Below are 22,090 nucleotides of genomic sequence, written 5' to 3'. Positions count from 1 at the left end.
CGGGTTGTGGTTTTGAAAGACCTCTAAGTACATGCACCCAGTCATGAAGGCCATTAATGCAGTTTCTTTTGGGCTGCAATATGGCAAGGAGCTGGATCAGAAGCAACAGAAAGACGCTGTTCCCAGAGCAAGGAGGATGAGTGCAGCTTTCATAACATACTTGAATCTTCAGAGAACACTCTTCTTGCCTGAGTTGCAGCCAGGAACAGTCTACCGCAGCTATTTTTTACCGAGATGGTCACAGAACTGAGCCACCTCCTTAAATTGGACACAGTGCAAGGTGAGGACAATGCTGCCAGTTACCATCATTACAGCCTTCAATTTCTATACCAGTGTATGTTCCCAGGCTGAAGCCAGCAATCGTGCCATATTCCAGGTCACCGCCTACCATTGTGTGCGGGATGTCACTGAAGTTTGATATGTCACAGGTGGCTTCATTGTCTAAGCAATGGGAAGCAGGAGTAGAAGGCACATGGCAGGATAGCAGGCTTCCCCATAGTGAAGGGAAGCCTGCATGTATGTGGTTGCATGGCCATCACATCTCGACTGTAAAGGGTCTCAGATCCCTGAATCCCTGAACATGCAGCTGGTGTGCAGGTGCAGAAACCATTATGTTAGTGGAGTCCTATTATCCTGCCAGGATGCTTTTATCCGGCGCTAGTCAGCCGTTCCAGCCACCTCCGAGTCACCACTTTGGACCATAGGGCGGCTGCTCAGTGACAAATATTAGCCACTGATATGCATGGCTGATGATTCCCCTCCACCACTCAATCACATGCGGACAGCACATTTACAATGCTGCTGCAACTAGAAAGGTTTGGGACCAAATCATCTGTACTCTGAAGTAATAGTCTCACTGTATGACCATCTCGGGGGAGAATTCCATACTCAATGCCTCCTCATTTGTGACAGTTTTCTGTGTCCTCCACAGTCTTGTCCTTATGACCAGGGCTTTGGTGATCACTTCACGAGGAAGAGCAAAAAGAGGAGAATAAGGAAGCATCCAGGACATTATTCTTCCAGATGAGTTTTCCATGAGCATCTCATAAGACCCTGGTTGACCTCTGAAAGACTCCAGATCACCGTTGCTCCACAATTCCCACCTCACCATCCTTACTATTACAGTGTCCTCTTGGTTAGAATCCTGAAGTATTGACACCACAAAGAAAAATTCCTTCTCAACTTTATCCAACAATATTACAGACACAATCAAGTGTTCAATCTTGTGCTTTCCCTTGGTGCCTGTCTTTGTCAGGCCTAGTGTTGCAGATAGAGTGGTACCCTCTAGCTGCAACATGCCCGATGGAAGACTTCTGACTTTCAATAGAAAAAACTGCAGATGGCCTTGCAGGATTTCCTCAAGCAGCCCTTGGCCCTGTGGGCCCAGCGTCAGACTGTGCCATCTCGGCATGCCAGAGAGCTGTCTATGCTGGTTCGTTTACAGGCAACACCAGGAACACTGGCACAGTGGCAGTGGGGGGCATGGATTCTGCCATCCAGAAAACTATCAGCTCTCCCTGGGACCTTGTCTCAGTAGCCCAGTAACCGGTCAGTGGACAGGTTGCTGGCCTGATGTGAGACTTTGCAGCCTTTTTGAACGTTGATATCCACAGCCAGATTGGCAGCAGTTTGAGCTTGAATGGCATAGAGCCAAACTTGCATGGTAATAATCTGGGACCCCCTGCAGCACTCAGACATTTGATGGAAGCTTCCTATGGTACTTTTGAAGGCATCAGCCATCATTTGTTGCACAATGGATGGGTCTTTAAGTGTGTTCATGGAGTTGGCCACCATGTTGGAAAAAATGAGTTTCAAGGCAAAGCCCTATGTCAAGCTGGGGACAGACTTCACCATGTTCCTTGGCATTGAATTCAGACCTCCGGGCAGGCTACCTAATGCCTGGGCCAGCAAACTACTCATCTTAGTCCCCTGCAGATAATCTTGTGTATGCACTCACCCTCTGGTGACCTGGGACCACCTTAGTCTCTACTCTGGCTGCTATGTGCTTGTACCCGGAGTCCCATGATGCGCAGATCCCACCTCCGTGCTATCCTCTAAAATATGCGCATTTTCAGCGTATGAGCTGGTGAGTGCGAGTGCAAAATCAAATGATTGTGTGTCTTCATCATTCCTATCTTCTTTGTCTTCCTCCACTGCCTGGCTAGGTTGCACTTCTTAGATTATCTGAAAGAAAAATGGAACACGTGTAAGGCTGTGTTGAAGGGAATTAAGAGATGCTTTAACCATCTGCAGCTTGTAAATTAGAAGAAAATGTGGGATGAGGGAAAGTTGAATGTGAGAATGAGGATTAAGTTTTAGGATACTTTCATCTTCAATGGATTCAGCTGTCCAACTGCCTCAGCAAGTTGCTTCCCATGTGGGACAGCATCTCCTCCTCCATGGGTGTTAGAACGTGCAGGTGTACCTCTCTACCTCTGGAGAGTTCCTGCTGTATCAGGGTTGTGCCAACTTAATCCTGCAAGAGAAAGGAAAATGTGTTAGTGAACGTCATGCAGTATGTTTGTGTGATGTGACTGCGATGGTTGAACAGCTGGCGGTATATGCAACTTGTGAGGCTTGCAGCAGGGTTAATTGTGTGAGAGTGAGGTTGAGCATATGAATTTCAGGTATGAGTCCTGATTAATAGAGATTGTTGACAGATGAGTGATGGGGGTGTGGTGAAATGAGCAGTGGCTGAGGCTGTCTTCGCTGATCTTGACCACTTATGTGAACTTATTAAACTGCTTGCAACACTGCATCCGATTGCTCAGGGCGCAAATCCAAGCACTGACCTGCATAATTATTGTGTGTCAAGAGAGCCTCCTGCCCCTGTGAATACAGGACATCACTCCTCTGTTCCGCTTCCACCCCCAAGACCGCCAGTGCAGTTCAGAAAACCATGGTCAGACATTATTGTTTGTTGATCCATTCTATTCCCAATATATTAGTACATCGGGCTGTCACAGGAGATGCAGACTAGTGCAGAGTAGCTTTAAGTAATGCTGGCAAAAAACAATATTGGGTTACAGCTGATGGTGTAGCCAAAGTAAAGCACAGATAGCACTGGCTGCATTCACTATGCATTACAATGTGCAGGTTCCATGAAAATGGCACCCATCTTGATTCCCACATCCTTTTTGGGGACTACCCAATTTAGCCTCCAAATAATTCAGCATGTGGAAAATTGCGGGCAGAAATCCAAATTGCAACACTCTCTACTGGTGTGTAGTAATGCACCACCGCATTGCATTGTTTTTCCTGTTTTCAGTTTAACCTTCACAATAATTATTATTGATTGTTCAAGTACTGAAAAATGAGTTCGTTAATTAAAATATAGTGTAGCTAAAATAGTGTAACTAAAATACACTTTCAGACTGCTCTCAATTAATTTCAGTAGCAATATAGAAAAACTATTAACATGAGGAGAAAGCTTCTTGTATTTATCGCAATATGATAAATCCATTACTTGTGTACCTGGTAAGATTCGTTAATAAAAATGTTCTAGTCACAAACTTTACGCTTTTCAGTCTCTGGACCACCAACATTATCATCAAGCAGTTAAGGATAAAGATATGTGATTAATAAAGAATGTTTAGTTTTGAATTCCATTGGTTTTCCAAAACAATTCTCTTTCATCTGCATCTGTGGTTGATTAAACATAATCTGTAAAATGACAATATATTAACAGGTTATTCTTTCATTTTCTAAATTCCTTGCAAATTGATCTGATTTAGGGGATCACCTCATAGTTTGGTGAGCAGAACCTGCACACTATTTTTCATTTGAAATCATATGATTATAGGATCCCAACAGTGCAGGCCATTCAACCCATGGAGTCTGCACCGACCCTCCGAAACAGCACCCCACCTGGACCCATTCTTCTCCCCCCAACCCCCAAACCCCTTATCCTAACCTACACATCCTTGGACATTAAGCGGCAATTTATCATGGCCAATCCACATAACCTGCACATCTTTAGACTTAATACATTTCAGCTCAGTTTCTTTATGCCCCCATCAGAATATGTAATGTTGGTGTTTTTAGTGTTATTAATTTTGCAGCACTAGTTTCTGTACATTAAGCAAACATGGGGGGGGGGGGGAATTTGAACATAACTCACTGGTTGGGAAACTGACACCCTCCACGGAGTGCAATGCTGGTTTTATCTCCCGCTTGGGTGTAGAACTGGTGTTCCATCTACTCCAAAGGTTTCCCAGCCAGTCGCTATGTTGGAATTATCCCCCACTATTCTAAAATGTTATGGATTGGCAAAAGCTTTTGCCGAGTGTTTGTGTTTTTAAATGAAGGTCCAACACAAAAGGAATATATTCCGATAGCAATTACAGTAGTGCAAAGAATTTACACTGCCTGTTTGTAATCACTTAGTTGAAAAGTAATAAAAACATTTGCACAGATGTTTTTGTTATTCCCTTTCATAGGCCAGTACTTTGTGTCCCATATCTATTAACAGGATGGAAACTGGATTCAAAATTAACTGCTGTAGTTAGAATGAATTGCTTTATTATGTTCTTGATCTCTTCTGTTTTTGAAATATCAGACTGCTTGTGAGACATCCAGCATTAGAGGAGCAAAAATTTCCCCCAACTGAAATTGGGAATCCCTTGGGCTGTATTTTCCTGACCCCTGCAACACCCCCGCCCCCGACCCCACACCTCCATCCCCATGCTGACAAGGCTTGGAATCAATGGGGCTGGGAAAATAGGGGAAAGCAGAGGTATTCCCGCTGCCCAGGAAGTTTCATGTGGGTGGCACAGTAGCACTGTGGTTAGCACTATTGCTTCACAGCGCCAGGGTCCCAGGTTCGATTCCCAGCTTGGGTCACTGTCTGTGTAGAGTCTGCACAATCTCCCTGTGTCTGCGTGGCTTTCCTCCAGGTGCTCCGGTTTCCTGCCACAAGCCCCGAAAGATGTGCTTGTTAGGTGAATTGGACATTCTGAAATCTCCCTCAGTGTACTCGAACAGGCGCTGGAGTGTGGCGACCAGATTTTCACAGTAACTTCATTGCAGTGTTAATGTACGCTTATTTGTGACACTAATAAAGATTATTATCATTATTAGCTTGGGAAGCAGACCAGCTGCCTGGCCTGGCAAGTGGGCAGCCAATTTACATGGCTAACGCCCCACTTAGGGTGATTTTGCAACATCACTAACATTATATCAGTGGTTGAGAGGCCCCCACCATGCACGGAGACCGTCAGCTCATTGGACGCTCAGGGCCTAGCGGAGCCAGACACTCCAAGCCACAAAGAGTTGGCAGCATTCCAAAACAAACGCGAAGACCAATCCAGTGGAAGGGTTCCCTTTCATTCCAATGCATCTACCAGCCTGGATCCTATTTATTTGTTCGCTGTTGTGCAGGCCAGTGTAGCCAGCTCCATGTTAAGCCCTCAGCTGGGCCCACCACTCTTGATGGGGCTGCTGAGGCTTCAGAACTGGTGGCCCTCTGACATGAGCCAGTGCCATCTAATTATGGCCAATTTGGAAACTGACTCTGCCCTTAGGCCGGGATCCCCAGTTGGTCTCAATGTTGTGTTCTCAAAATCTGTGGCAAATTTTAGCTGAGTGGAGTCGGCAGTCCCTGCCTTAAAATGCTTCCCTAGCCACCAATGCCATCCCTCAACTTGGCAACTACCTGAGGCTGAAACAGATCTCAAGATGAACTTCTGACCACATATCCGCACCATCATGAGGGCCATCTATTTCCACCTCTGTGGCATTGCTCAACTCTGCTCCTTCCTCTGTTCATTTGCTGCTGAAATCCTCAACCATGCCCTTTTTAAAATCTCTCGACATTAGTATTCCAAGTTACTAGTGGTAAATCTCTACTTCCATAAATTTGGTCATCAAAAGCCTTGCTGCCGTGTCATAATTTGAACCAGATCTTCTTTGTCCATCATCCCTGAGCTTGCGGAACTACATCGACTCCCAGTTCAACAACACCTCAATTTTAAAATTCTCAAACCCTGCTTTCAAATCCCTCCATGGCCTCATGCCTACCTATTTCTGTAATCTCCTCCAGTGCTGCAGCCCTCCGAGATATCGTGCTCCTCCAATCCTAACCTCTTGTGCACCATTAATCACTGCACCATTGGCAGCCACACCTTCAGCTGCCTAAGGCCGCAAGTTTTAGAAATTCTGTCCCTAAGCCTGTCATCCGCTCTTCCTCCTTTATGACACTCATTGAAACCTATCTCCTTGGCCAAGCTTTTAGTAATTTCTCCCAATGTTGCCTATGTGATTCAGTGTTGGGCACCCTGTGGCCTATGGAAGGCAACCCCTGGCAGCAAGGGCCACCATCTTGGTACCACAACTTGCGTGTTCCTCTCTCTCTTCATCTCTTCTGTAACATTAAATTATGCTGATTATTAAATTAAGGTTCTCCCAGGTGATTATTGAGAAATATTGCACACAATGGGCAGAAACGTATGCAGACTGTCAAGGACCCCAGGGTCAAGTGCTGTCAACCAATCCTGAGGCCATAATGAAAACAGAAAATGCTGGAAAAACTCAGCTGGTCTGGCTGCATCTGTGGAGACAGAAAAAGAGGGTGGGATTTTCCGGCACTGTCCGCAGACGGAAACGTCTGGTCCCATCAAAGTCAAACCCAACCATGGGTTCCTCAGTGGCAGGATGGGCGAGCTGTGAACACGGGGCTGACTTTGATGGGACCGGAATATCCCATTGATAGCCAATGGTGAGCTGCCACGGCGGGGCAGGGGGGAGGCGTGAAAATTCTGGCCAGAGATAACGTTTAAAATCCAATGTGATTCAAATCCTTCTTCGAACAGAGGCAGGAGCTCTTTTGTACTCAGTAGCGCCAGTGGAGAGGCAGTGGCTTCTGCTGGTACTGCACCCACCCAAGGCCTCGGTTCTAACGATCAAGGTACAGATGAGTGATGGTGGGAAGGGGTTCTCAGGAAGGGGATTGAAGAAGTGGGGATCAGCAGAAAGAGCATAGCGTGGCTTTCAGTAGGCCCCCCACCTCCACTTTTCCAATGCCAGATCCCTTGATTAGGCATCAAATGCATTTGAATAAGGGAACCCCACCCCATTCCAGAGCCCGCAAACAAACACACCAGGGTTTGTCGTTCACCTTACAGGGCAAGTCCCCCATCCACCATTTTTTTAATACCAATGGTGGTGTGATGAGGCCTTTAAGTGGGCATTAATTGCACAGTTAAGGACCTCAATTGGCAATAAGGCAGGAAGTTTGTCCACAGGCCTTCAGTCGGGTGTTACTCAGGGTGGAGGCAGGAAGGTAGTGCATACACAATGTGCCCCCCTCCCACCTGATTAAATGCCCCCTGCCAATAATCTCAGCAATTTAACCCACATGCAATCTTCTTCTTTTATACAGCGAGTACAAAGATACAACAGTTACAAAAAGAAAAATGGTAATGAGTAACGGATCACAAAAATAAATTTCAGAAGAAAGAGAAAAAGTCAAAGTTTGAAGTTCGATGTTGAAGCAGAATAACAGAAGATGAGTATTCACACATGGCATCGGCACCGGTAAGGTTTTTGGGGCAAAAAATTCGAAGGTCAGGCCCGTACCAATTTTAAACTGCCAACGTTCTCCCCGTGTGTGCGTCGGTTTCCCCCGGGTGCTCCGGTTTCCTCCCACAGTCCAAAGATGTGTAGGTTAGGTGGATTGGGCAGGCTAAATTGACCTTAGTTTCCAAAAGAAAATGTTAGGTGGGGTTACTGGGATAGGTTGGAAGTGTGGGCTTAAGTGGGGTGCTCTTTCCAAGGGTCAGTGCAGACTCGATGGGCTGAATGGCCTCCTTCTGCTCCTGCAAATTCTATTGAAATTTTTTTTTTTAATTCAAGGAGTTCAGGCTGCAGAGTTCCCCACGTGTAGGTAGTAGAGTGGGGCAGAGAACAAAAGATTCTTACATTGAAAAGTGATACAAATTGGTAATTCAACTTTATTTAACTAGACTATTAATTTAAGGGACGTTGGGAGAGCATTTCGATACCATGAAGAGTGGCTCAAACTTGTGGCGCGATGGGCACATTTGATGAAGACTCAGCAAACTGGAAATCATAAACAGAAAGATTCCATTATTATATCCTAGCCAATAAAATTTCGGACAGGATTAAAATCTCTGTATTCCTAAATACAATCGGAAGCAAAACTTTTAATTTGTTAAGGAACTTGGTTCAGCCCAAGAAACCTGGGGATAAGATGTATAAAGAATTGGTTAAGATATTAGAAGACCATAATGCACCAAAGTCGTTAATTATTGCGGCGAGGTTTCGATTTCGTTGAAGGAATCGGTTAGAAAGGGAAAATACTGCGCAGTTCATCATAACCCTTAAGCGGCTTGCAGAGTTTTTTTGAATTTGGCGACTCATTAGATGAAACAATTAGAGATTGTTTGGTCTGTGATGTGAAAAATGAGGCCATTAGGAGAAACGATATCTCAGTCTGAAGACTTCATTAGATATTGCCGTTTCAATGGAGCAATCCCAGCTGGGAGCAAGCGCAAGGATCCATAAACTGGCTGCCACCGAGAAGAGGACTACCCAGCCACAGGCGTGCCATCACTGTGCAAAAACAGGTCATTCACAGGCTGGTTGCTGCAGCCAATGTAAAAATTGGAGTAGAACTGGCCACACAGCAAAAGCTTGTAGGAGTAAAATAATTTCTCCAGTGAAGAATGCTAAAAGCAAGTCACAGAACTCATTTCAAGGAAGTAACAAAACAAATTCAACTAAGAAAATTCACAATGTGGAAGAAAAAAAATAACCAAAGTGAATCTTTAGCACTTAATTCTGATGAAGAATTGAAGCTGAATATACTCTCAGTCCGGGGTGAGTCACACCGTTTTTGGGTAGTGCCAAAACTGAATGAAAAAAAAATGAAATGAATGAAAAAATGAAAATCGCTTATTGTCACAAGTAGGCTTCAAATGAAGTTACTGTGAAAAGCCCCTAGTCGCCACATTCCGGCGCCTGTTTGGGGAGGCTGTTCCGGGAATCGAACCGTGCTGCTGGCCTGCCTTGGTCTGCTTTCAAAGCCAGCGAATTAGCCCTGTGCTAAACAGCCCCTGAATGAACAACCTATCAAAATGGAGGTCGATACGGGGCTGACTTCTCCCTAACCTCTGAGACAATCTACAAACGGAAACTTAATCACTTGCCTATGAAACCAGCATATGTGATCTTGAGGAGCTACACTGAAAAGACATGACCTCTGAAATGTTATATCACAGACAAGGTTGAGCTAATTGCACAAACTGCAGAGCTACCACTCCATGTTGTCCGAGGAAGTTTGCAGCTCTCTTTGGCCACTCTTGGCTGGAAAGGATTAACATGAATTGGAACGCTGTCAACAGCTCAGTTGATTCAAAGTCGGACTTCCAGATCATCATGGAAAATACAGCAAGGTTTTTGAAGCCACACTGGGGTCAAACAAGTACAAGTTCCTTGAAGATTAAGGAAAATAGCCAGCCAAAATATCTCGAGGCTAGAGCAGTACCCTCTGCTGTACGTCCAAATTTTGAATCTGAACTACTGAGACTTGTGAAAACAGGAATCTAAGAACCCATCACTACTCATGATGGGCAACACCTACTGTACCTGTCATGAAGCAGGATTGTACAATTCGTATCTGCGGAAATTTTAAGACAATAATCAATCCGGGTCTATGCGTGGATCAATACCCGCTACCCTTGATTGAGGATTTGTTCGCAGGCTTAACAGGAGGACAGAAAGTCAGCAAGCTTGGCCTATCACAGGCCTACCTGCAAATTAATGTGGCATCTGAATCTCAACACCTGCTCACCACCATCACTCACAAAGCCCTATTCAGCAATGAGATTAACTTTTAGAATAGCGTCAGCGCCAGCTTTATTTCAACGGTCAATGGACCAGATTCTTAGTGGCTTACTGGGGCTACAGTGTTACCGAGATGATATACTGAAAACCAACACTAATGAAAAAAAAAACACTTATGACACTGAGGAGCCATACGGAAATTCCTTCAGATGTCTGGGCTCTGTGTAAGGAAAGATAAATGTGATGTCTTTCAGACATCCATACAATATCTGGTACATGTAACTGACAGTAAGGGCACAAAGCACCTAAACAGATGGAAGCTATTATCGTCTTTGGCGATCAATCATCAGGAATGATTGTCCTACTCCGTGTTACTGGTCATGGATTCTGTGGGTTCTTTCATAGCTGATAATTCATAGAATTTACAGTGCAGAAGTACGATATTACGGGCTGATAAGCCCGATCCAAGCGCACCATGGTATTCTTTTTACTAGTACCTCACCAGTTCGTTCAGGTTGCATCTCCATGTATTCCAAGTTTTTGACCCGTATAGAAGAGTTGGTAGGATGACCACCTTGTACATGAGGATCTTGGTGTCAGCACGGATGTTGCGATCATCAAAGACTCTTGTCCTTATGTGTCCGAAGGAGGTGCTCACAGATCAGATACTGTTGTTTCACAGCGCCAGGGTCCCAGGTTCGATTCCCGGCTTGGGTCACTGTCTGCGTGGAGTCTGCATGGGTTTCCTCCGGGTGCTCCGGTTTCCTCCCATATGTCCCGAAAGACTTGTGCTTGTTAGGTAATTTGGACATTCTGAATTCCCCCTCTGTGTACCCGAACAGGTGCCAGCATGACGGCTAGGGGATTTTCACAGTAACTTCATTGCAGTGTTAATGTAAGCCTACTTGTGACAATAGTAAAGATTATTATGTTGGATCTCTGCATCAATGTCATCCTTAGAGAAAAGGTGGCTCCCCAGATATCTTGCCCTGGGGTGGGTTAGTAAAGGACTTCAGGCTTTTTGAGGTTGAGGCTAAGACTGGTTCTTTGGCATGTTTCCACAAAGATGTCAAGCATGGCTTGAAGATTCTCTTTTGAAGGAGTGGACATGGTGATGTCATCCACATACTGTATCTCCACAAGTGATGTCAGTGTTGTTTTCTTCTTGGCAACTTCAACAGAAATGCCAGGGGCAACACCAACCACTCTACACGGCCTTTATCGATCTGACCAAGGCTTTTGGCTCAGTCAATTGGGATATGCCAGCTGTCCAGAGAAATTCGTCGACATCCTCTGACTCCATCACATCAAGATGGCAGCAATAGTCCTCACTGATGGAAATAAGACAGAAACCTTCGAGGTCAAGACTGGACTCAAGCAGAGATGTGTCATCACCCTACTCTTTTCTCTATCTTCATCGCCACAATCCTTCACCTTGTGAAGAGCAAGCTTCCCAGTGGAATGGACATCGTCTACAGCATGGACAGAAAACGTTTCAGCCTCAGAATCACAAAATCCTACGGTGCAGAAGAGGCCATTCGGCCCATCGAGTCTGCACTGACACAGGAAAGGCCCTGACCTGCCCACCTAATCCCACTTGCCAGCACTTGGCTCATAACCTTGAATGTTATGGAGTGTACTTTATAAAGGATGTGAGGCAACCCGCCTCTACCACCCTCCCAGGCAGTGCATTCCAAACTGTCACCACTCTGGGTAAAACATTTTTTCTCAAATCCCCCCTAAACCTCCCAGCCCTCACTTTGAACTTGTGTGCCCTTGCAACTGACCCTTCAACGAAGGGGAACAGATGCTCCCTATTCACCCTGTCCATGCCCCTCATAATCTTGTATACCTTGATCAGGTCACTCCTCAGTCTTCTTTGCTCCAAGTAAAACAACACAAGCCTATCCAACCTATCTTCATAACTTAAATGTTCCATCCCAGGCAACATTCTGTTAAATCCTCTCTGTGCTCTCAAAAACAGTTTCTTCCCCGCTGTTACCAGACTCCGAAATGACCCTCTTATGGACTGACCTCATTAACACAACACCCTGTATGCTTCATCCGATGCCGGTGTTACGTAGTTACATTGTATACCTTGTGTTGCCCTATTATGTATTTTCTTTTATTCCCTTATCTTCCCATGTACTTAATGATGTGTTGAGCTGCTCGCAGAAAAATACTTTTCACTGTACCTCGGTACACGTGACAATAAACAAATCCAATCCAATCCAATCCCTCCAGTGCAATTACATCCTTCCTATAATGTGTCGACCAGAATTGCACACAGTACTCCAGCTGTGGCCTCACCAAAGTTCTATACAGCTCCATCATGACCTCCCTGCTTTTGTAATCTATGCCCAGATTGATAAAAGCAGGTGTTCCATATGCCTTTTTCACCACCCTATTAATCTGCCCTTCTGCCTTCAGAGAGCTATGGACAGATCTTTGGAACTTCCCGTATAAGACCTTCCATAGTATACTTCCTTGTTAAATTGGATTGGATTGGATTTGTTTATTGTCACGTGTACTGAGGTCCAGTGAAAAGTGTTTTTCTGTGAGCAGCTCAAACAGATCATTTAATGCATGAAAAAAAAATGCATAATAGGGCAACACAAGGTACACAATGTAAACACATAGACACTGGCATCGGGTGAAGCATACAGGAGTGTAGTATTAATCAGGTCAGTCCATAAGAGGGTCATTTAGGAGTCTGGTAACAGCGGGGAAGAAGCTGTTTTTGAATCTGATTGTGCGTGTTCTCAGACTTTTGTATCTCCTGCCCGATGGAAGAAGTTGGAAGAATGAGTAAGCCAGGTGGGAGGGGTCTTTGATTATGCTGCCCGCTTTCCCCAGGCAGTGGGAGGTGTAGATCGAGTCAATGGATGGGAGGCAGGTTTGTGTGATGGACTGAGCTGTGTTCACCACTCTCTGAAGTTTTGTGCGATCTTGGGTCGAGCAGTTGCCATGCGAGGCTGTGATGCAGTCAGATACGATACTTTCTATGATTTTAAATTTTGGTACGTGTAACATAGAGGGGAAATATATAGTAAATGGCAAAACTTAGGAATATAGAAATTCAGTGAGATCTGGGCATGCAGGTCCACAGATCTTTGAAAGTGGCGAAAGTGGCAACGCAAGTGGACAAGGTAGTCAAGAAAGCATGTGGAATGCTTGCCTTCACTGGACGGGGCATCGAGTATAAAAACTGGCAAATCATGCTACAGTTGTATAGAACGCTGGTAAGGCCGCATCACCAGAAGAATGTGGAGGCTTTGGAGAGGGTGCGGAGGAGGTTTACTAGGCTGTTGCCTGGTCTGGAGGGTGTTAGCTATGTGGAGAAGCTGAATAGACTCGGACAGTTTTCATTAGAAAGACGGAGGCTGAGGGGCGACCTGATAGAGGTCTACAAGATTATGTGGGGCATGGATAGAGTGGATGGGCAAGCACTGTTTCCCAGGCAGAGGGTCAGTCACTAGGGGGCATAGGTTTAAGGTCCATGGGGCAAAGTTTAGAGATGTGTGAGGCAGGTTTTTTACATAGTGGGTGGTGAGTGCCTGGAACCCGCTGCCAGGGGAGGCAGTGGAAGCAGATACATTAGAGGCATTCAAAAGGCATCTCAACAAATAGATGGCTAGGATGGTTATAGAGGGATATGGCATAGGAAGTGCTGAGGGTTTTTGTGCCCAGAAATTGATGCCCAGATATGTGCGCGGGTAAATAATGCACTGCCGTTATCTCCATTGCATCCATGGGAGTGGCAATGTCTGCATCTTGATTTCGCTGGTCCATTTGCGGGGCACATGTTCATGGTTGTTGTAGACGCACATTCAAAATGGCCTGAGGTGAGGTCAGCACGATGGCACAGTGGTTAGCACAGCTGCCTCGCGGCGCCACGATCCCGGCTCTGGGCCACTGTACGTGTGGAGTTTGCACATTCTTCCCGTGTTTGTGTGGGTGTCGCCCCCACAACCCAAAAGATGTGCAGGGTAGGTGGATTGGCCACGCTAAATTGCCCCTTAATTGGAAAATATGAATTGGGTACTCTAAAAAAATGTTTAAAAATGGCCTGAGGTGGTCGTAATAAAATCAACCACTTCGGAAGAACCATTGAGAAATTTGGTGAGATTCAGAAAACCAGAGCATTTTGTGAGCGACAATGGGCCAGAGTTTACAGCCCAAGAGTTTGAAGACTGCTTAAAGATGTGTGGAGTTCAACATATAAAATCAACACCTCACCACCATCCACAAATTGTTCTGCCAAAAGGTTTGTCTAGTCCTTGAAGCATGCATTGAGAGCTTCCAAGGAACAAAGTTCATTTCATTTTGCGTGAACATGTTTCTAGCAACATACCAGATACAACACTTGCAATTCCACAAAGTTCTCCAGTGGTTTAGCTCACTCAGCTGGCCAGCTGGTTTGTGATGCAGAGCAAGACCAGTAGCGCGGGTTCAATTCCCATATCGTTGTGGTTATTCATGAAGGCCTGCCTTCTCATCTTTGCCTTCTCAACCTTGCCCCGACCCGGAGGCATGGTGATGCTCAGGTTAAGTCACGACCAGTCAGCTCTCCCCCTCAAAGGGGCAAGGAGCCTATCTATGGTCACCTGAGACAATGGCGACTTTACTTTACAAAGACACAACAATGATCATTGCAGTAATTCATTTTAAGAAATCAGTAATAATCTATTTAGTGCATCTACTTGTAAAATATTTCTTTGTTCACTGCCCCAAAGAAGGGAAAATATTACAAAAAAGGGCGCAATTCAGTGGACATGAAACAAAGTCCGTTTTTGGGTGCATTTGGCGGGGTGTTTCTTCGTGGCTGAAAGCGCTGAGATTCAGCCTGCTATTCATCAGCACTTTGCTAGTTTTTTGGATCTCAGAGTTTCTCCCTGCCGAGGCCACACTTAAGTGATTTCCTGCACTGGTGACCGGATCCTCACAGATCGGGCAGCCATTTTGACCGGCTGCCCCAAACTCTACACCCCCCTCCTACTTTCTAGACACCACCGCTTCACCTCCAACCTTTTAGTGGCCCCTGAAACCCCACTCTCTGATGGGCAAGACCCCACCGGGCTCGATTCCAGGCAGTGCCAACCTGGCACCTGGGTCCCTTGGCACTGACAGCCTGGTACCCTGGCAGTGCCTGGTGTGCCCTGGTGGTGCGCCTGCCAAAGTGATAGGCTGGCAGTGCCAAGGTGCCTGGGTGCCGGGAGAGAGCCAGGATACCACCCACCCCTCTCCCTGACCACCCGGTCGGTGGTCTCTAATGGCCTTTGAGACCTCCTGAGGTGCTGTCATACCTGGTCCATATTTGTGGAAACCAGAGCTAAACGGCATCCAGTTGAGGTCTCGCAGGCGCGGCCGTTGACTCCCGGGCACCGGGTCGAAGCGGCGCCCAGTTATTTAAATGAGCCTAATGATTCATTCAAATATGCTGATCTGGATCACCTCCAGCAAGGGAGTGATCCAGACCACGCGGGGCAGAGTATGTCGGGTGACTCGTGATCGGCCTGGAGCCCGGCTCTTGCGGGATTCACCCGGTGGCTGAATCTCGCCCACGACTGTTGATTTAGCCGCAGCCGCAAACAGAAATGACTATTGAAAGCATCAAGCTACAGGCAGAGTATTACAAGGCGACAGATGGCTTGCCACCCACTCACACCCCGCCTCTGGAAAAAAAGGTGGCGTGGAGCTGATCCGCTTCATGCCAGCCCATCCCACAGCCATACCCCACTGCGGGCAGGCTAAATTGGGGCAGTGAAGGACTTCCACACCTCACTGATGGATCAGCAGCTCCACTTGTCTTGGCAGCGGAAAGGAAGCAATAGTGGGCAATGCCAGGATTCCAAACAAGGCCAAGAAGGCAGCCCACGGCTCCTGGAGCCAGATGAGTCCAGAGGTCCAGGGTCTTGGGTGGGGAAGGCTTGGTCAGCTCAGGGAGGGAGGGGGGCAGGGGATCGGATGTGGTGTGTTTTATACAGCAGGTGGGTAGGAAGAAAGGGAAGATATTGTCTTTTTTAAAAATATTTTTTATTCTTCTCCTTTTTCACATTTTCTCCCAAATCTACACCCAAATAAACAATAATCAGGAACAAATGTAATGTCAATCCCCATATCAATAACATCGATCCCATCCTCCCACCAAACCCCAGACATTGGCCCGCATGTTAACATAAACAAATTACAAAAAGGAATCAGGAATCACCCACAGTCACCATTAACACATACAGTCCCCCTCCCCCCCAACTCTCCCAGCCCCCAACCCCCCTCATGTTCGATGTGATCCAATTTACGAAAGTGCATAATGAATAACGCCCATGAATTGTAGAACCCCTCCACCTTCCCCTCAGTTCAAGTTTGGCCTTTTCAAGCGTTAAAAATTCCAGCAGGTCCCCCAGCCTCGCCAGGGCACAGGGTGGAGAGGTTGCACCCTAACAGGATCCGCCTTCCGGCGATTAACGAGGCGAAGGCTACAATATCTGCCTCCGCGCCCGTTCCCAACCCCGGCTGGTCCGGCACTCCGAATATGGCCTCCCGAGGGCCCGGGTCCAGTTTCACGTGCACTAGAACAAAGAACAAAGAAAAGTACAGCACAGGCACAGGCCCTTCGGCCCTCCAAGCCCGTGCCGACCATGCTGCCCGACTAAACTACAATCTTCTACACTTCCTGGGTCCGTATCCCTCTATTCCCATCCTATTCATGTATTTGTCAAGATGCCCCTTAAATGTCACTATCGTCCCTGCTTCCACCACCTCCTCCGGTAGCGAGTTCCAGGCACCCACTACCCTCTGTGTAAAAAACTTGCCTCGAACATCTACTCTAAACCTTGCCCCTCGCACCTTAAACCTACGCCCCCTAGTAATTGATCCCTCTACCCTGGGGAAAAGCCTCTGACTATCCACTCTGTCTATGCCCCTCATAATTTTGTAGACCTCTATCAGGTCGCCCCTCAACCCCCGTCGTTCCAGTGAGAACAAACCGAGTTTATTCAACCGCTCCTCATAGCTAATGCCCTCCATACCAGGCAACATTCTGGTAAATCTCTTCTGCACCCTCTCCAAAGCCTCTACATCCGTCTGGTACTTTAGAGATTAGGACTACTTTAGAGATTACCATAAACACCTCCTTCCAGTAATCCTCCAGCTTTGGACAGGACCAAAACATATGAAAGTGGTTTGCGGGGCCCGCCTGCAACGTTCACACACATCTTCTACCCCCTCAAAGAGCCGGCTCATCCTCGCCCTGGTAAGGTGCGCTCTATACACCACCTTCAGCTCAACCTCGCACACGAGGTGGAGGCGTTCACCCTCCGGAGCACCTCACACCAGAACCCCTCCTCCATACCCTCTCCCAACTCTTCCTCCCACTTTGCCTTGATCCCTTCTAGCGGCACCTTCTCCTCCTCCAAAATAGCCCCGTAAACCGCCGATACTACCCCCTTCTCCAGTCCCCCTGTCGTCAGCAGCTCCTCCAGCAATGTGGAAGCCGGCTCTACTGGGAAGCTCTGTATCTTCTTTCTGGCAAAGTCTTGAACCTGCATGTATAACACACAGAATATACAGCACAGAACAGGCCCTTCGGCCCACAATGTTGTGCCGAACCTTTGTCCTAGATTAAGATCAAATTAATCTACACCACATCATTCTACCGTAATCCATGTACCTATCTGATGTGTTGGGTGTTCTGGATCACAAACAGGTCACCAACACTGGAAGTGGTGCAACTCTATTTTATTATAAGGTTAACTATATTAATACTTGAACTGTGGGTAAATGCAATACCAGCTTTAACTGTTGACCCTTGCCTAGTCCTAACCAGGTGATGCAGTCAGCACATGTTTAATGTCTGTGTTGCAGGCTGTGAGCTCTGTGCTCCGAGCTGGCTGCTACTAGAATGAGCGGGAACTCTCCTGTCCCCTGTTTTATAGTGCTTGGGCTCTCACTGGTGATTGGCTGCGGTGTTGTGTATGCTGATTGGTCCCACTGTGTGTCCATCAGTGTGTGTCTGCACCATGATATACTGGTGTATATCTAAATATTTCCCCCTGCTCCAGCCCATACTTCGCTCCCAGGACATTCAATCCCGCAAAACGATCCCCAAGAAATAAATGTTTTAGTGTCCTAATTCCTTTCTCCTCCCATCTCCGAAAATTTCCATCCCACTTCCCTGGCTCAAATCTATGGTTCCCCCGAATCGGCATTTTCCTTGAACCTGCCCCCAACCCGAAGTGCTGTTGAAACTGCCTCCAAATTCTCAACAAAGCTATTACTACCGGACTCCCTGAATATCTCCCCGGTGCCATTGGGAGCGGCGCTCTCGCTAGCGCCTTCAATCCCGACCCCCTATCCAAACACTCCTCCATTCTGACCCATTGGGAGTCAACCCCTCTGATCCAGCTCCGTACCTTCTCCACATTCGCCACCCAGTAATAATACATCAGGTTCGGAAGATCCAAACCCCCTGCCTGCCTTCCCCTCTGTAGTAGCACCATTTTAATTCTGGCCACCTTCCCTCCCCATATGAACGAGGTAATCATCCCTTCAATCTCTCTGAAAAATGCCTGACAGGAAAATCGGCAGGCATTGAAAAATAAACAGGAATCGCGGCAGCACACTCATTTTAACCACCTGTACCCGACCCGCCAATGATAGAGGGAGACCATCCCACCTTGCCAGATCAGCTTTCACCCTCCCCACCAAACTAGAAATGTTGTACCCACAGAGCCCCCCCAATCTCGGGCAACCTGCACCCCCAGGTATCTAAAGTGAGTCCCTGCCTTACGGAATGGCAGCCTCCCCACCCCTGGCCGAGACACCACAAAATATTCACTCTTGTCTAGATTTAATTTGTACCCGAAGCAGCTCCAGTATTCCCCCTATTGACACACTTGGTTCTGACATGTATAATAACAAGTCATCGGCATATAAGGACACCCTATGCTCTATCCCCCCTCCGCACTATCCCTTTCCATATCCACTAACTTCTTAATGCGATGGTCAATGGGTCAATCGCGAGTGCAAACAGCAGGGGGGGACATAGAACATCCCTGCCTAGTCCCACGATGGAGAGAAAAGTATCTCGAGCTGATGTTATTTGTGCAGACACTGGCCCGTGGCTCCTTATATAGTAGCTTAATCCAGTCCACAAATCTGGGTCCAATTCCAAACCGCTCCAGAACTGCCATCAAGCACCCACATTCTACCCGGTCAAACGCTTTCTCGCCGTCCAATGCCACAACCACCTCTGTTTTCTTCCCCTCAGCCGGTATCATAACCACGTTCAATACCCTCCGAATGTTCAAAAAGAGCTGCCTCCCTCTCACAAACCCCGTCTGATCGTCACCTATCACCATCTGGAGGCACTCCTCTAGCCTACCTGCCAGTACCTTCGCCAATATCTTTGCGTCCACGTTTAAAAGCGATATGGGCCTATACGACCCGCACTCCGTCAGATCCTTATCTTTCTTAAGTAGCAGGGAAATTGATGCCTGCCCCAAAGTTTGTGGTAACACCCCCTTCCCTATTGTCTCCTCAAACATCCCCACCATCAGCGGTACCAGTTTATTTTTGAATTTTTTATAATATTCCACTGGAAACCCATCCGGCCCTGCTACCTTCCCCGACTGCATCCTTCCAATCTCATCTTTTATATCCTGCTCCATTATCGTCCCCTCTAATGTAGCCCTGTCCACCTCCCCTAACCTCGGGTACTCCAGCCCATCTAGAAATTCCTGCATCTCCCTGCCTCCCCCAGGTGGCTCTGACCTGTACAATCTCTCATAGAATTCCTTAAAGACCTCGTTAATCTGATCTGGAGCTACCCCCAAATTCCCTGCCCTGTCCCGCACCTGGACAATTTCCCTTGCCGCAGCCTCCCTACGGAGCTGACCTGCCAACGTACGGCCTTCTCTCCATGCTCGTAAACTGCCCCCTTACTCGCCTCAATTGGCGTACCACTTTCCTGGTAGATAGTCGGTCAAAGCTCGCCTGGAGTACCTTCCTCTTTTCCAACTGCGCTGGGTCCCTATCATCTGCATATCTCCTGTCTACCTCCAGCATCTCATCTATTACTCTCTGACGTTCCAACCTCTCCTCTTTTTCTAGCCTCGCCTTGAACGAGATCACCTCACCCCTCACCACTGCCTTTAAAGCCTCCCAGACAACCGCCTTTGACACCTCACCCGTGCAGTTAAAACCTACATATTCCTCGATTACTTTTTCAATTTTGTCACAGAACCCTTGGTCCCCCAACAGTCCCGCATCAAACTTCCACCCTGGTGGGGAGGTGCTGTCTTAAGGTGCTCCCCCCACCCCCCCACGAAGTGCCAAAGATACATCCCCTGGCCGCCGCCACCACGAAGATAGTACCCCGCCTTCCTTACCGCGCTTGAAAAACTTTAAAATCATTTTCAAAAAAACAGACTTCCCACTCCTGCCCCACTGCCCACACCAACTATTTCATGGTCTGTGCAGCGTATTTTCAGGGTCAATTGGCTTTTTAACAAGTTAAATTGGTCCCTAATTAATTATTTGAATATGGCAGGCAGGCTGCTGATTTTGGTACACATCCACCCCCCCACATTTTCGGGGTGAGCTCCGAGGTGGATGGGAAGGTGATGAGGTGGGCACTTTCCCTATTTTATTTGTCCCCAGTGTATAATGTGTTCTGTTTTTAGTTCATTTTCTGCAATAGTAGCGCATAACAAAAAGTTTAAAAATAATAATAGATATTTCAACAGAACAAATGTCTGTGACGATATGGCAAACCGCATGGAGTATAACATTTCATATGATGCAACATAAATATGAAGGAGGCTTTTTAATATCATGCAGTAGAAATTAAATTTTACCTGGTTTGGTATTCTGAGGGGCGGCCTGGGGCCTCCTGGATAACGAGGTGACATGAAAGGCTGCAACAGGCAAATAATGGAAAAATGTGCTTTAAAATAAAAATAATTCAACTTCAGCACCATACTTATTTTAAAGTTACTAATTCCATTTTACGTTCTACTTTCACTGGGTCTTGCCTTCAAAAAAATCACCTTCAGGAGGGAAAGGGGCTACTAGATCATGGATCTTCAACATCCACTTAACTGCATTCATCCTCTAAATGATCACTGATCCAGCTCGTTTTCTGCTTCTCACACAAATGGCAATATGTTACAGATCTGTCAGGGAGGTCAGGTTGCTGTGGCAACATGCATGTTTACATGCATGTGGCAGTCTGAAGCTTTTGGAGAGGCTCCATCGCATTTTTAACTCGAATCTCTCCCACTGTTACCACCTGCCAATGGTGTGTGTTGGATGGATTTGAAGGTTCATACTTGCCCATGTTATGAGTGCACCTTTCCTGGCCATTAAGTCTTGGGGTAAGCCTTGAACCAGAGTATCTGGCTGAGAGGCAGAGCTGCCTTACCACTGTGCCACCCGACCTCCATTTCTCCCACAAAATGGAAGCATATTCAACCAGGGAATCTCAACATTAATCATTATGGGGGTGACGAGGACACTCACAGTGAAAAGAAGGAAGCATCTTAATTGTTAAATCAATAAGCCAAATGTGGTTCATAGTGTCTAACACTCTCAGCTTCAACAGTTTGTGATTTAAACAGCAAATAAATCTGTACAAATTGAAAATGTACAAAACCCAACAGTTATCTGCACATTTAAACTGTACAGCAAAAAACAAGTCAACATTCAAAATCAAAGGCAATTCAGTTGGTTTGTAAATAGTTGTACCTTAAATGTTGTTCACAACAACAACTACAATTTAAATATCATAGGCGAGATTTTCCAACATCCCCACCCCTCCTCCGGCATGTTTTGAGGCAGCTGTCAACAGTTGTAATAATAATAATCATATAATAATAATCTTTATTATTGTCACAAGTAGGCTTACATTAACACTGCAATAAAGTTGTTGTGAAAATCCCCTAGTCGCCACATTCCGGCGCCTGTTCGGGTACACTGAGGGAGAATTTAGAATGTCCAATTCACCTAACAAGCATGTCTTTCGGGACTTGTGGGAGGAAACTGGAGCACATGGAGGAAACCCACGCAGACACGGGGAGAACGTGCAGACTCCGCACAGTGACCCAAGACCTGAATCGAACTAGGGACCCTGGCACTGTGAAGCAACAGTGCTAACCACTCTGCTACCGTGCCCCCCCATTCAACGTCAGCACCATACTTATTTTAAAGGTAGCACGGTAGCATTGTGGATAGCACAAATGCTTCACAGCTCCAGGGTCCCAGGTTCGATTCCGGCTTGGGTCACTGT

At 46.7% G+C, this 22,090-nt stretch overlaps 1 protein-coding gene across 11 annotated transcripts in view; it reads right to left on the bottom strand.

The window, feature by feature from the left end:
• The window catches only part of ssbp2b (single stranded DNA binding protein 2b), a 645,808-nt gene that overhangs the window by 93,004 nt on the left and 530,714 nt on the right, over positions 1-22,090 (bottom strand). For all 11 annotated transcript variants that reach the window (XM_072516205.1, XM_072516207.1, XM_072516208.1 and 8 more), the window contains one exon: positions 20,661-20,720. In XM_072516205.1, the coding sequence (XP_072372306.1) occupies positions 20,661-20,720 (60 nt within the window). The remainder of the gene's footprint in view (positions 1-20,660; positions 20,721-22,090) is intronic.

The sequence above is a fragment of the Scyliorhinus torazame genome, chromosome 9 (assembly GCF_047496885.1).
Source record: "Scyliorhinus torazame isolate Kashiwa2021f chromosome 9, sScyTor2.1, whole genome shotgun sequence".
Lineage (NCBI taxonomy): Eukaryota > Metazoa > Chordata > Chondrichthyes > Carcharhiniformes > Scyliorhinidae > Scyliorhinus > Scyliorhinus torazame.
The sequence above is the reverse complement of the archived record's forward strand: the minus strand, read 5'-3'. Positions and strand labels throughout refer to the sequence as shown.